Source organism: Nycticebus coucang, chromosome 14 (genome assembly GCF_027406575.1).
Source record: "Nycticebus coucang isolate mNycCou1 chromosome 14, mNycCou1.pri, whole genome shotgun sequence".
NCBI classification, from domain to species: domain Eukaryota; kingdom Metazoa; phylum Chordata; class Mammalia; order Primates; family Lorisidae; genus Nycticebus; species Nycticebus coucang.
In genome coordinates, this window is record NC_069793.1 from 38,619,807 (window position 1) to 38,636,029 (window position 16,223).

General features: G+C 35.7%; 1 protein-coding gene across 1 annotated transcript in view; it reads right to left on the reverse strand.

The window, feature by feature from the left end:
* The window catches only part of ANO3 (anoctamin 3), a 448,518-nt gene extending 434,165 nt beyond the window's left edge, over nt 1–14,353 (reverse strand). Inside the window, exon 1 of the mRNA XM_053562431.1 lies at nt 13,968–14,353. Coding sequence (XP_053418406.1) covers nt 13,968–14,121 — 154 coding nt within the window. The 5' untranslated portion in view covers nt 14,122–14,353. The remainder of the gene's footprint in view (nt 1–13,967) is intronic.
* Between the last annotated feature and the right edge of the window lie 1,870 nt (nt 14,354–16,223).

Consider the following 16,223-nt stretch of genomic DNA (forward strand, 5'->3'; position numbering starts at 1 on the left):
AATCCAGTCAGCCAATCTATGTCTCTTCAGTGGGGAATTCAAGCCATTAACATTTATGGAGATAATTGATAAGTGTGGTAGTATTCTATTCGTCTTATTTGGTGAGAGTCCATTGCTTAGTTTTATCTTTTGCATCAGTGTGGAGGTTAGGTTCTGTCCTTTGATTTCTGAGTTCTTACTTTGCTGCTGATCCATTGTGGTGGTCAGTGTGCAGAACAGGTGGAAGTATTCCCTGTAGAGCTGGTCTTGTTGTGGTGAATTTCCTCAATGTTTGTATATCCGTAAATGATTTGATTTCTCCATCAATTTTGAAGCTTAGCTTAGCAGGGTACAGAATTCTGGGCTGAAAATTGTTCTGTTTAAGTAGATTAAAGGTAGATGACCATTGTCTTCTTGCTTGGAAAGTTTCATTAGAGAAGTCTGAGGTCACTCTGATGGATTTGCCCCTGTAGGTCAACTGGCGCTTACTCCTGGCAGCTTGCAGAATCTTTTCTTTGGTCTTGACTTTGGACAGGTTCATCACAATGTGTCTTGGAGAAGCTCGGTTAGAGTTGAGGCGACCTGGGGTCCGATATCCCTCTGAAAGCAGTGTGTCAGAATCTTTGGTGATGTTTGGGAAATTTTCTTTTATAATATTCTCTAGTATGGCTTCCATTCCTCTGGGGCATTCTTTTTCCCCTTCTGGAATTCCTATAACTCGTATGTTGGAACGTTTCATAAAGTCCCATAATTCTGACAGTGAACGTTCTGCTTTCTCTCTCTTCTTTTCTGCCTCTTTTACTATCTGAGTTATCTCAAAAACTTTGTCTTCTACCTCTGAAATTCTTTCTTCTGCATGGTCTAACCTGTTGCTGATACTTTCCATTGCATCTTTAAGTTCCCTGATTGACTGTTTCATTTCCTTCAGCTCTGCTATATCCTTTTTATATTCTTCATATCGTTCATCTCTGATTTGATTCTGTTTTTGGATTTCCTTTTGGTTATTTTCCACTTTATTAGCAGTTTCCTTCATTGTTTCCATCATTTCTTTCATTGTTTTCAACATGTGTATTCTAAATTCCCTTTCTGTCATTCCTAACATTTCTTTATAGGTGGAATCCTCTGCAGTAGCTACCTCATGGTCCCTTGGCGGGGTTGTTCTGGACTGGTTCTTCATGTTGCCTGGAGTTTTCTGCTGATTCTTCCTCATGAGTGATTTCTTTTATCTGTTTCCTTGCCCTAATTTTCCTTTCACTTCCTCTTGCTCTTTAAGTTCTCGTGCTTGTGGACTAAGGGTTACAGGACCAGAAAGGTGAGAAGGTTGAAGAGCAAAAAAGGGATGAAAGAAAGGAGGACCGAGTGATAAGAAAAAAAAGAAAGATAGAGAAAGGAGAGGGGGTAGGGATAAGGAATATTGACAAAAAGAAGAGAGGCACAGAAAGAGGGAGACAGGGCAATATAGGTGTACAGTAGGGTACTTTGACACAACCTTAAAAAACCCCACCTTCTGGGGGTTGGGTGCCCAGTTGGGTGGTTCCCTTGAGGTCAGCAGCTCTTTGCTAACCTGGTCAGACACAGTACCCCACCTCCACCAAGTAGAGAGGAAAGACAAAAATGCTATAACTCAAACCAAAACAAGCAAACAGAAAACTTTATGGCGATAAAATTGGGTGAAAAACCAAGTGATAGCGGTAGAAACACTAGCAAAAATGAAGTTGTAGTTATTAAAAAAGGCAGCAATGGGAAATTATAATTAAACTAGAAAAATTGAGAAAGAAAAAGGGATCTGTATGGAAAAGATTGAAATTAAGAAACAAAAGAACATCAACAACATCAAAATAAACAAACAAAAAAACCCAACCAAACAAAAAAAAAAAGAAAAAAAAATACACAACCAAAAACAAAGCAGTTTGTATATGTTGATGAATATTGTCTGGGCAACACGTGGTCTTTTGGGGTATGGGATGTTAGTCACAGTTCCGATACGACTGGAGGCTGCCGATTTCTCAAACCCCAGCAGGTAGACACCCTAAATCTCTCTTCAGCCCACTTAAAAGGCACTTTGAACTTGTAAACTTGCTGAGCAGAAGCTTTCCCAGCTTTCTCGCTGGAATCGCTGCTGAAGTGGCTATCCACTTACTCAGTGTGCCAAAACCGGTCTCACTCTGCCCCTGAGGGTTAGGGCTGCAAGGCGGCTCAGACCCCACCCTTAGGCTACTTGGTTGCTGGGTTACCAGCTCCCACCCGTTTCTAGCTCTGTGACCCTGAGGGCGGAGCTTGCCGGGGCAGATCACTGACAATGGATCCGTGTGACCCACCGCCAAACACTATTAGCTCCGTCTGGCTCAGCGGCTCAGACTGGGGCCCTAGACAACGGCCAAAGTTCTCCGCACTCCCACTCAGGCCTTCCCCAAGGCAGTTCAACTCAGTGCCAAGTCCAAGGACATCAAAAGAGTTCACAGGTAAGGCCTTTCTGGTTTGCAGTCTCGCTGCTACTGAACTTACAGTTGTGGGCGGGTTTAGACGGGTTGAACACACGCGACCACTTGCCGGTTTTCCACTGTTTTAGTCCTCCTCTTGGGGTCCAGAAGTCTCTCGCTGACTCCCTGTATCCTCATAGGAGTGATGATAGGCAGTTCCCACCAGCCAGAGATGCCTGGAGTCCTATCTCCCCAGACTCACGGTGCCCAGATGCAAGGAAGCTGTTACTCGGCTGCCATCTTGCTCCGCCCCCCGGTTCCCTACTCTTAAGTGAAGTGTTTTGGGTGGATTTTATCTCACGCCAGCATGAGGAATTCAGTAAAAACTAATAAAGGTATAAGATTTGGCTGGAGAGGGATCACAGTGTCCTTTTCTTATTGAACTAGAGTGATTTTTTAATCTAGTTCTGAAGTCAAAACAGGAGTAGCTACTTGAATCTCAACAAAGGAGATTGTTTCTGTGGAATCAGCAGAACCCGTCTCTCTTTTCATGCCTCATTTTCAGCATGTTCCATGATTTTTTTTTTCTCCTGGAAAGTTAGCCTGTTTCTCATGATGATGAAATGATTTTGGGGGCTATAAAATTGCTGTTAACAACTTCTTTATGTAGAAACAAGCAGTGAAGAGTTGGACTATCTGCAACTGCTGACCCTAATTCATAACAATTATTTCTCCTTTATGCTATCCTCTCTCTTGCTTTGCGTAGTTTTGCTATTATTGTTAAGGGTTTTACAGATACACCTTTCTCTCCTTTCCCTTAGGTAACTTTAGGGGCATCCAAAAAGCTAGCTACCCTCATTATTTATCTTCTCTTTCCTTTATGCTCACTCCAGACTTTACAAAGTGGATGGAACGCCTCAGTTTGCCTCCACGCCTTTCTCTTCACTCTCACAGCCCTCGTTCACTCTCTTGCTGGAATGTAGTAAAACGATTTTCCTTTCTAAGAAAGTAAAAATAATAAAGCTCATAAAAATGATAGCCAAAATTTCACTTAGATGTAATAAGTGATCACTTATATGTGTGTAGCAGCTATTTCTAGAAATGGAAGAATTTTCTTGTAAATTAGGTCATTGGGAGGTCATAGGACTGGGAACAACAGCAGCCAAAATATTGTCAAGATTATGATCTTTATCACTCCCAGCAATCATTTTCTGAGTATCTAATGCTTTCATTTGGGGCTTTCTACAGTGGTCCCAGCCTCATGAAGAGACTGGAGGACAGAAGGTCATCAAGATGCTCTTACAGACAAGTCGAGAACTGAAAATTCTCAGATGTTAAGAAATCTGTACTCACTTAAGGACTCAGCAAAATGCCCTCTCTAGGTCAATTTTCACTGAAAATGCATCTTTCTTTCTTAATGCATAAAAGATACAAGTTCTTTAATGTAATATTTTTTTCTCATTATAACATTGATAAGTAATCATTCAAGGAAATTTGGAAAACATCTGAAGAATAAAAGACAAATTTTATTATTATTCTGTCAGGACTTATAGAAGTTATTATTTCGTTATGTGTATTTCTTGTACTGCTTTTGTGCATAAATCTCACAAAATTATAAACATCTCCAAAAAATTGTTTGCCTCTTTACATAATTTGTTGTCCTCAAACATTTAATGTAATGATTTGAATGTCTTTCAATGTCAATACATTTTATACAATATCAGTTTTAAGTCTCTGAAACAATCCTTCTTGTGGATATGTTATAATTTAATTACAACAAACTCAATATTGTTGTACACTTAAGTTGTTTACATATTCTCCATTCAAAGTTACACTGCAATGGACGTTTTTATCCATTAGCTCTGTGTACATACGTGATTTTTGAAAAAAAATTTTGAAATAGAATTTTTTAAGTAAAGGATATGCATGATTTATAAGCCATTTGAAATACAGTATCCAGGGCAGCGTCTGTGGCTCAAAGGGGTAGGGCGCTGGTCCCATATGCCAGAGGTGGTGGGTTCAAACCCAGCCCCAGCCAAAAATAAAAAGAAGTTAAAAAGAAAGAAAGAAAGAAATATAGTATCAAATCACTTTCATGAATATTCTTACTTATAAACTCTATTTTTCTGTACATGTAACTAAAATGTAAAGAATTTAAACTATATTTAATTTCTGCCTTTACAAATGGACATGGTCTCATACGTTCAACATTTGGATAATTCAGTGTATAGCTGTATATATCCTGTTGATTTATCTCCCACTTTAAAAAATGTTGGAATTAAAGCGAGACTGATAAACAGAATCTTGTAACTGTTTTAGTTTTAAAAAGAATAATACTTGCAAGCTGTAGCACAGTACATTTTCTGTAATTGGTTATACATTACTGTTAGCCCTCTGGACTCTATACTTTGAATGAGAACATACCCACTGCTTTAGAGAGAGCTGCCATCAATTACTTCCCAGAAAGAACATTATGAGTAAAGTTTTTGGGCACATACCATCATGATCCACCTGAGAATCTCACCATAATATTTTACTGTGAGCTTTGATTTATTGTACAAATGTTTATTCTAAAAAACAGAGTAAAATGTTTTCATCCATGTCAAGAATACAGGATACCACAAAAACTTTGAGGGTAAATATCTACACGTCTAATCTCTGTATCTGTGTTTGTATCGCTGTACCTATCTTTATCTCTCTACAAGGTTTAGTCAACTCCACTACGGTAATATGCACTAACGTAATGGTCACTTATCAATTCTTCCATTAGCATTATCTTGTATATTATCAGAAAAGCCACTTTTTGATTCATCACTTTAAAATTATAATACATGTACTCAAATGCTAGTAGAATATTATCTACAGGCTTTTAACAAAATGATGGTTGTTAGGAGTTATTTCATTTCACAACATCACATTAGCATTAAATTTTCATTTACCTGTGCACATTAAATATGCATATTATATGAACCTAGGTTGTTCTTTGTAAGAGAGAATGAGATGAAGGCCCCTAGGAACAGTCATTAAAAGATTAGAGTTGGATTAAAAGGAAAAAAAGAATACCACAAAGTGAAGGTTTCTATCAATTTGTCCATCTTCGTAAAATGATATTATCAACAAACAATGTAGTTCCTTCTGTTCCTAGAATTTCTTCTGGTCCCTCCTTGGGGAAAAGAGATATAACATATCTCTTCTCCTATGGGAATTTATTCTTTGTTTGATTTATTACACTGAAATTCAAACACGTATCTAAAACCGGAAACATTTAAATTCATGACCAATAGTTGACAATGGTAACATTATATCTTAACATTATCCATGTGACAATGGGTTATGGTTTTAAGTGTCTCATAAATTTAGGAATTCTATTTCTTTCTACCTGAATAAAAATCTGTTTCCAGAGTGGCCCAAATTTTACTCTTTGGTCATAGATGGTCTTCAGAACTGTGATTAGCTGGGTTGGCATTCTCTATCCTAGGGTCTGGGAACAAAGGGTCGAGTCTCTTCTTTGAGTTTCCTTGTGTATCCTTAGAAGTTGTGGTATAATGAGGTGACTTTAGATACACCCCTAGATAGCTTCAGGATGGGATCTAGCCACCAGAAAGACCAAGCCTTGATTATAAGCTTGGACTTTTCATGTCCAACTATCAACCTCAAGGAAGGGTAGAATCATGTCTATGTATTAAAAATGCTTTGAAAACCTTTAAAAAACTGGGTCCAGGGACATTTTGAGATGGCAAGTTCATCCACGTGCTAGAAGGGTGGTGTACCCTAAATCCATGGGGACTCAAGGTCCTGGCTTAAGACAGTTCCAGAATTTTGTCTACGTGACTCTTCATCTGGCTATAAATTTGTATCCTTTATAATAAACTGTAATAATAAGTATAGCATTTTTCTGAATTATTTGAGTTCTGCCAAATTATGGAAACTTGTGGGGCTGTAGAATCTCCCAACTTTGTAGCCAAATTGAATAGAAGTGGGGGTGATGTAGGAGCCCAATACATGAGACTGGATTCTGAAGTGGGGGCGGTCTTGTGGGATTGAACCCTTAAGTCTGTGGAGTTTTATGTTAACTCTAGGTAGTTAGTACCAGAATTGAACTTAATTATAGGACATTTACTTGTATTAGAGAGCTGGAAAAGAGATAGAGGGATAGCGTATATTTTGTATTAGAAGAAAATTTACCTCTTAGAAATCATGCTCTTTGTTTCTTGAGAGAAAGAAATAATCATTGCAAAGGCCACCTCATAAGTGGCCTAAAATTACCCAGGACAATGGAAATATGGTTCTTTACATACAAACCTTAGGACAATTACAATTTTCAGCAGAGTGGTCAGTCACCTGTGGGTTATAGCCTGTAGTGTATTGTGGCTGTTCATTTTCCAAGCCATGTCTGGAAAGGCAAATACAAATTCTCAAAAATACCCGCAGTGACTGAAAGTGGTTTGTGTGTTTGCATGTATGTGCTCATATGGCTTGAGGGGTGTTATGTAATGTTTATAAAAGGTTTATGTTTAGTCTTCTGGCTTCTGCATTTTTGAAAACATGGCATTTTTGGGGGATCATGTGAGACCCTAAAATCTGTCTTTCTTAGAAAAGCCCAACAGTTAATTGTCTTGTAGTTCAGTTACACTCCACCATTTCTGCTATCAGATAGATGTGATATGAAGAGATCTTTGAGGGGGCTCGGTGCCTGTAGCTCAGTGAGTAGGGCCTGCCACATACAGCAAAGCTGGTGGGTTCCAGCCTGGCCCAGGCCTGCCAAACAACAATGACAACTGCAACCAAAAAAATAGCCGGGTGTTATGGCGGGCACCTGTAGCCCCAGCTACTTGGGATATTGAAGCAAGAGAATTGCTTAAGCCCAAGAGTTTGAGTTTTCTGTGAGTGGTGACGTTATAGCACTCTACCGGGGGGTGATATAGTGAGACTCTGTCTCAAAAAAATAAAATAAAATAAAAATAAGAAAGAAAGAAAGAAAAAAGAAATCTTTGAGGGGTGACATACATTTTAGTGGGAAGTGCAATGGGCAAGGGATTACTTAACCAGATTCCTTATTTTCATTTTTGGTCATAAGTAGCTGTGTGTTTCTGGGTAAGTAATTCCATGCAAAACTTTTATAGCTAACAATAAAAGAAAACAAACAGGAAACTTTCTTCCTCAAAGAGTTATGAACCTATAACAACCCAAGAACTGCTAAGATTTCTAGACTTTTTTTTGGAATAGATTCTCAGAGAAGGAAACAATTCTCTTATGGAAACCAGTTAAAGATGATTTTTAAAGATACAGCAATTATATAAACTTCCGATCTCTAATGATAGCTCATCAAGAGGCTAGGATTAGTTTACTAACAGCTTGTTTAATGGAATAAACTCTATAATCTAAATAGAAAAAGATGATTAATGATGTTAAATGTTTCTCTAAGTGCCTCATGAATAGAGAGGACAGATTCGAAATTGACAGTAATTATTTAAAATAAGTGTGTTAACATTTATTTTTCAAATAGACCAAGTCGTCTTTTCGAGATTATCATCAAGTGAATGTCTTTTTTTTTTTTTTTAGATATCAGCTTAACTATTTTGAATTGAACATAGAGATTCAATTAAGTGTATTAGTGATTTATAAACCTATATTTAAAATATGGTAGTTAATTATCATGCTAATGAACTTCTTCATGCCTCAAAACATTATTGGGAAAATTAAATGAGATCATCAAGTATTTGGCATCATGATTACTACACAATAGTAGACACCATTATTCTTTTTTTTTTTTTTATAATTGCCATAGTACCATGGAAAGTAATAATAGGGGTATTTATGTTTGTAATAGTGTAATGGCTAGAACACTAAGAATTAGAAAAAGTCTAGATCTAAGTCCTTGGTCTTCTAATTACTAAAATGTCATTTTAACTCTTAGTTAGAACATTTTCCTCCTTTGTAAAAATGGGTGTAATACAATGATTTTATATGTGGGTGGTTGTGAGAATCCAATGTAAAAAAAGCTCTGCAAATTATAAAAGTCTGTATAAATGTCATTGTTGTATCATACCTTCCAGGTATGATAGAGAGAGGTTGTCTTTATTCATCTTTATGTTCTTGGCTTCGGCTTCCTTAATTCTAAATCTAATTGCTTTCATATGGCTTTTTTATAATGGTAGGTGACCTTTAAGATTAACGAATCTAGTCTAGTCACATTATAGATGAGGAAAATGACTCAGGAGGGATGTCAAAAGCTTGCCTGAAGTGATACAGTATTCTGGTCACTGTGAAGGACCTTATTCAGACTTTTTATTAAGATTCAATAATTACTCCATCAGAGTCACTCAATTTATTTCTTTAAAACCAAATGCCCAAAGCATATCTTGCAGGATATTAGGAAATATTCTATGTGCAAGTGTTAGGATGAATTATGTGAAGTTCTATATTAAGGGAAATTAACAGATATTTTAAGAATTGAATTACTTCCATCTTGAATATGCTGTACTATATTGTGAAATTCTAGGAAGAAGTTATACATTATGGCCAAAAGTTATTTCATCACAGTGGATGTTGACTAGCAGTGGGACACACCAGTTTTAAAAGAAAACATAAATGAAGAATCAATCTTCAATTATTTGGAAGCAGTGGGACACATCAGTTTTAAAAGAAAACATAAATGAAGAATCAATCTTCAATTATTTGGAATTAGCATTGTGTACTTACTGACACTGTAGACTATTTATATATTTATTTAAGTTATACCTTTATTGTTTAAACATGTAGCTCTTCATTCAATTTGATGTGTATTAGCATTGGTTTTGTTTCATATAATTGTGATAATTTTGACTATACAACTTTTAAAAATGAAGTATTTTTCTTAGGAGGTTGTTACCTAATTGTAATATGGTGCTTAAGTTCTCAAGAATTGCCATGTCTGTATCATAGAACCAAAGGTTCATCTGCAGCTAGACACAAAATAATTAATGAAGGACAGAGATGATGTGTGAGAGTATCTAGAGTCTGGTGAGACAGCTAGAATTTAGAAACATTACAGTTACATCACACAAATGTAAACACCAAGCAATAATTTGGTGCAACTGAGAATTGGGCATCGATAAAAGCAGACACTGCAGATAAGAGAAGACGCCTTTGAAAACTGTACCTGGATCTGCTTTACTCAGGATCAGTCATTTTTTCTTTCTACCATATTATTGTCACCATAATATGAACAAATAATCAGCTTCCTAATTTTGGAGACTTAAAGCTCAACTAAAGCTAATCACTAAGAAGTTCAAGACATCATTAGGTTCAAAAAATTTTTGACAGATGTATAATAGATTATTTGAATAAATTGAATACACATTGAGTTTTTGTTTATGAATAAATGGAAACTCCTCTTTGTATTTATGTACACATAACCGATTTTTTTTGTCATGTACTCTACTTTTTTTTTAATCATAGCTGTATACATTAATGCATTTATGGAGTACAATGTGCTGGTTTTATACACAATTTGGAATGCTTACATCAAACAGGTTAACATAGCCTTCACATAGCCTTTCTTAATTATTGCGTTAAGACATTTAGAAGAGGAATGCTACACGTGTGTCGAATATGTGTAGCGCTGATGTCACAGAAGGGAATGGCCCACTATTTCCCTAAAAGTGTCTTAATATCCTCATTGAAGAATTACATAAATAGCACAACACCTGAGGGGATGGAACTCTAAACTGGATCAAATGGGTTTGGGAATATGCCCTATCACTTATGACTTGAATGTTCTAAGAAAAATTAATTTGCTTGTGCTTCTACTAATCAGTATGGGAATAATAATATATGTAACTCCTTATAGGGCAGAAGGTGAGAGATTATATATATATTATATACATATTATATGTGTGTATATATATTATAGAGAGAGACATATAAAATTCACAGGGACACATGAGAAGTGCTGTGGATATGCTTATCATCGATACTGCAATGGTGATGAGGATGACTATGATAATTGTGATGATGAAGTGTTTCTGGCCTTAAAGTTACTTAAAGCACATTTCATAATCCAAACAGGACATTTATATTATAATTAGTGATTACTGATTATAGATTAAATATACTTATGGAATACAAATAAGCATTTTCTCCCCCCCCACCCCATGATACTATTTTTAAACTTGCTTTTCAGGTGATATTGGGGAAAAAGACAAACAGTGAATTCAGGGAGAGAACACACTAAGAGCTCTGCAACTTAGGTCTCTCGGCTGCCCCTGCTCTCTCTCTGTCTCCCCGTACTGTGTATGTGTGACTTTGGTCCAGTTTTAATGCTTCTTTGGTCTTCAGATTCACCCTCTACTGAATAGACTTTAGATGAATGAACATTTAACTCACAGTCTTTTCATGAAAATGGTTGAGAGTCTGTATGTTTGAAATATCTGTTAAGTTCTGGTTTTGATGACAAAGGGACATTTCCTTTTAGATATACCTGCTCGACTTTCTATGAACCAGCTTTCTTGTATTATAGTTCTTTTGTTATATATTGATTTTTCTATGTTAGGAATATGTGTACATAAAGGTTAAAATGTACTGTCACATTATTGAGATTAAAAGGGTACATTTCTATCAAAACATCTATACATTTGTATCAAAAAGGATACATCTGCTATCACCTTATTTTCATTTTCCTATATACACCTCAGCCACTACCAGCCAGTTCTAAGTATTCAATAAATATATTTTCAATGAATGCTTAAAACTTGACAGTATTAAAAATAGGGCAAAAAGATCAAGCCTACAAAATAGGTTCTACAATTTTTAATGTTCCATAAAAATTTCAAATAAAGGACAAATTCCTTTGTATTCTAAACAATGGCAGAATCGAGTAGCAAATTGTGTGATAATTTACATGTAATATTCTTGAAAATGAAATACATTTAAAAATTCATCTAGAAATATTCCTTTTTTATCAGGGAAATTTTATTTTTTTTAATTCTTACAGATTCAGGAGGTGCAAGTATAGTTTTGCCGCATGGTACTGTGTAGGGGTGAAGTCTGTGCTTTTTGTGCGACCATCACTAGAATCGTGTACGTGGTACCCAGCAGGTATTTCTAACCCTCATCCTTCTTGTACGTCCCACATTTTTGAGTCTCCAATGGCTACTATCACACTTTCTAGCCCCCACTTACAAGTGAGAATATGCATTCTAGGACTTTCTTAAACAAATATTCCTTATCACAGAAAACTCATTAAAAAGATATACTATTTCATATATGAAAACAATAATTTGGTCATTTATTTCATGTACATCATTCATTCACCATGAATAATTGGGAGAGGATTTTCACCCCAAGGAACAATCTAATAGGTAACCTGGAGCTACATATTTATAACAAAAATTGAGAAGCGAACATTTTCTATACAAGATGAATACTTTGTAGATGTTCCTTTAAACAGAGAGGTAATCATAGGCATTTGGGAAGAAGATAATATTTATCTCAGTGAGATCTTAATAAATGCAGGCAGAGGGAAAGAGTTGTTGAAAATTGTTGTGAAAGAATAACAGAAACAGTAATGGGAAAGTGTAACTTTGTTGTTATGAAATATATGAAGATTAAATGAGGCTTAAAAAGCCTTTGAAAAGTTGAAGTTAGGTCTTGAGCACCGAGTTTATGATACAGGTTACAAAGAGTTATAGAAACTGTAAAACAAACAAACAAAAAAAAGATGGAAATGGGCCAGACTTGTGTTTCAGAGATTTTCTGGCTGTCAGTGGGCAGGAAGCTTATTATAAAAACCTGGAGGAAGAGAGCTCGGTCAGGACTTTACACAGGTGCCTGTGCTGGAAGAAACAAAGAGAATCTTTCAGTTGCTCAGCCAGGCAGTCAGTCAGTTAAAAGGCTTTTAATGTTTTTAAGACATTTTTACCACTAGGCACACTGTTGAGTTGTGGGACACCATGGTGGACAAAGAGGGAAAAAATAACTATTGAACTAATATGCATCTAAAGCAACACACACACATGCCATTGCAATAAATACTGAGAAATATCTGAGTTAACTTTGGGATCCTTCAAAAATAAGGACACCCAAAGGAGGCCTTTATAGGTACATAAGCTGAGAAGGGCTGAATTTGAGGCACTGCCAGGACAGCAAGGTGCAGTGTGCAGCTGTGGAAAGACATTACACCTACGCTAAGAGGTGTAGGTCAACTGCACAGAGGCAATAGTTGAATCTAAGGGACTATATGTGCTAACTCTGATGGAGATGACTGGAAGACAAAAAATGGTGAAAAGAACATGAATATTTAAACTATCATAAAAATGTAGAATACTTTGGTTATAAACATCTTTTCCCCAGCCAAGTCTACTGTATAAGCTATGTATAAAAGAATTGATGTCCCTTCTTCTAGGAAAAGTCAATACCCAACAAGACTCTCAATTTAACAAAGAAAATCATGGAGACCATTTTTCTCACAGTTGAATGAAAATTTACAGAAGGATGTCTTAGCTGCTCATTACAGACTCCTTACACCATAAAACAAGACATACAATACAAAAGAATCTACGAACAAATCTGTGATTGTTTATGGGTCACATAAGAGCTATTTTCAAATAATCCAGACTAAAGAATGCCAACATTCTTAGAAGAATCTTATAGGTTGTGAAACAGAATTTACTATTTCTTCAAGTATTTTTCATTCAACAAAAATCAATGCCCAGGAACAACCAGGGCTATGAAATCTTTGCTCAACTTTTACATGCACACTACAATGCTTTCCTTTATGAGAAAATACAAAATAATCATGCAATGTTATAACGCTATTTAAAATATAATCTATTCATGAGATGAAAGTTTTCTACAAAGCGTAATTAAATTCATTGTTAAAATATCAGAGCTGTTCACCATAAAACAAACCCTCAGGATTTTTTGAGGATTACAAACTATTAGTGTATAGCCTTGTTCCCTCCAAACTACAGAGCAAGAAGGAAAACTGTGAGATTTTGAATAAGTAACACCCATAGGTCGCAATATATATATATATATTTTCTTCACATTGCATTCCATCAACACTGTCAACTCATGTAGAATCACTAAGTCGGGTCATAAAATAACATATCTAAAAGAAATATTCTCTTATCTTGTTCTTAATGAAAAGGTAAAACACATAAATTATCCTTTATCCAACTATGTAAAAGGAGTCAGAAATAAAAGAAATGAACTGATGATGGCCAGATTTTTCTCTGTAGTTTATGGATAAATCCCTGATATCATCAGTCACTCCTAAGTAAACTAAACCTTGACAGTCCTGAGTATTCAGAGGAAAAACAGTCTATTTTACTATTAACACTTTCCTGAGTTTACTGAGTTTTTTTGGCATTTCACTCTATATATAAACCCCTCAGCCCTCTGTTACTTTTGAAAAAATTTATTTATAAGTTTTGGGAAAAAAATAACTGAGGAAAATAAAATTAGCATCAGCTATTCCACCACGAAGTAGATGACATCAACATTTATTTTGCACAAGTTAGACTTTAAAGAAGGATGGTTATTAAGATACTCCAACATACCCATCTAACCTATAAGTTCACTTACCAGTGGGGACAGAACTGCAGTGCTGAAGTTCCAATTGACTGGAATCACCAGAAAGTTCAGTGAAACAGGTTAAAGTAAAATCTGAGTTTGAAGCATGTTCACAGCTGATGCCTTCAGGAGAAAGATTATTCATTTCAAATTTGAAAGCTGACATTGTGAAATTCTCAAGTATGCAAAGCAAAGTTCACACTGCTGAAGTTTTAAAAATCATAGGAAAGTTAAAAAAAAAAAAAAAAGTTCCCTGCCTTACAATCAGTAGTAACTCCAGGCTTTCCTGTAATTATTTTGACTTGGAAATCCAAAGGGGGAAAAACAAACCACGCAAGGCTGACTCTAAGTTTTCTGTCTTCACGCTGTTCCCAGGCAATTAACAGGATGGATGGATTTTAGTGCTGCTTTTCTTGAAGATATATTTTGCCTTTAAACGATAGGAACACTCTCCCCATCTCAGAAAGACTGCAGTGAAAACTAAAATGGGGTAAGTGAAGATACAGGCAGGGCTGCAGAGAGATCCTTTTAGTAAGTTGGTATTAGAAGTTCTCGCTCACATTGTACAAGAGATCAGTGGGGTGGGGCTAAGGATTGTCAGGGAATGCAACTTTATTCCACTGGGCAGCTCATCAGAGGGATGCTTTAATTAGAAGGAAATGAATCTTAAATGTTATTTCCTAAATGAGGTTGTGAGACTGTTGTTCTGCCACTTGTTGAAAGATGACCATGATTGTGGAGATGAAAAGGTAATTAAAAAAAAAAAAAAGATGGTCAAATAAAATGTACACATTTTACATGAAAGATATATTTTACAATGCATTTCACAATATAAGCAGGTGAACAGAGGAACAAAATGCTACAAAGGTAGCAATTGAAGGAAGCGATGTTGTTGGATTGTTTGAAAGGCAAAATACCTATTTAGGTCACCTTAGTGATTTTAAACCTGTATTGGTCACCTTAGAGATTTTAATTTAGAACCTTACCCTTATTCATGAATCCACTAACGACTGTCAAGAGGTACCCACTGATGACTTGTCAAGAAGTAATTTAGTAAAAGCTATCCTTCAGTTACATGATCAAAAGTAGATGAGGTTCAAATTAGCTTTCTATCCTCTATTTTGATCCATTATTTATTCATAAATTTATTTTACTAATTAATTGATTTCTCTATTCAAGTAAGCATTTATTGACTTCTTATTAGGAATTAATTTAGATACTAAATATCTAGGCAAGGTCACTCTAAAGAATGTAAACTGGATCCTATCTCAGTGGTAAAGAGAGCTGGTACTGGGGATGTTTATTATAACCAAGTTATTAGATGGGACAATAGATGTGCTTGCTACATCTGAGGGCTAACATACTTAAAGCATTTTTACTTTCTTGGTTCAGCATTCTGGTTCAGTATACATACATACAGTTATATGCATATTATATTAGGTTATTAAGAATGAAGTGTTTGTTTTCCTTAAATACTAAATTTGAAAGGGATAATTTGATATCCCTGATATTTCATATTGGCAATTCTTATGTGTGTGCGTGTTTTATTGTGAAGGTACATTATAATCTTTCAAACACACATTTGGCTTATTTCAATTTTGTTTTTACAGCAATTTTTGTGAAACCATGGACAAGTAAAAAATTCACCTTATTGTTGACTACAAGTCTCATCGTGGAACCAACGCAGTGCAGACAGCTCAAAATATCAAAAAAGTATTGGGGAAGGATGTGGCTAATGAATGCACAGTACACCGATGGTTTGATAGGTTTTTTTCTGGTGATTTTAATCTTGAAAATGAGTCATGTGGGTGATCTAAGACCAACGTGGATAATCACGAGCTGAAAGCTATGGTAGAAGTGAATCCATCTAAAACTATGTGTGAATTAGCAGCAAGGTTTGATGCTACTTTTCCAACAATATCAGACCATTTGAAACAAAATGGGAAGGTAAAGAAGCTGGATACATGGGTTCTGCATGAATTAAATGAGTGTCAGAAAAGAAATTGTCTTAAGGCTTGCCTTTCTTTGCCGTCACAACATAAAGGTGAATCATTTCCATATAGTATTGTTATGTGTGATAAAAAATGAATTGTCTTTGACAATTGCAAGCATTCCCCATAATGGTTGAATTAAGATGAAGTGGTGAAACACTTTCATAACCAAATAGTCATAAAAAAAAGCTAATGGTGTCTGTTGTAAGATCTAGGACTGATATAATCCACTACAGCTTCATGAAACCTGGTCAATCAATTAAAGCAAATGTCTACT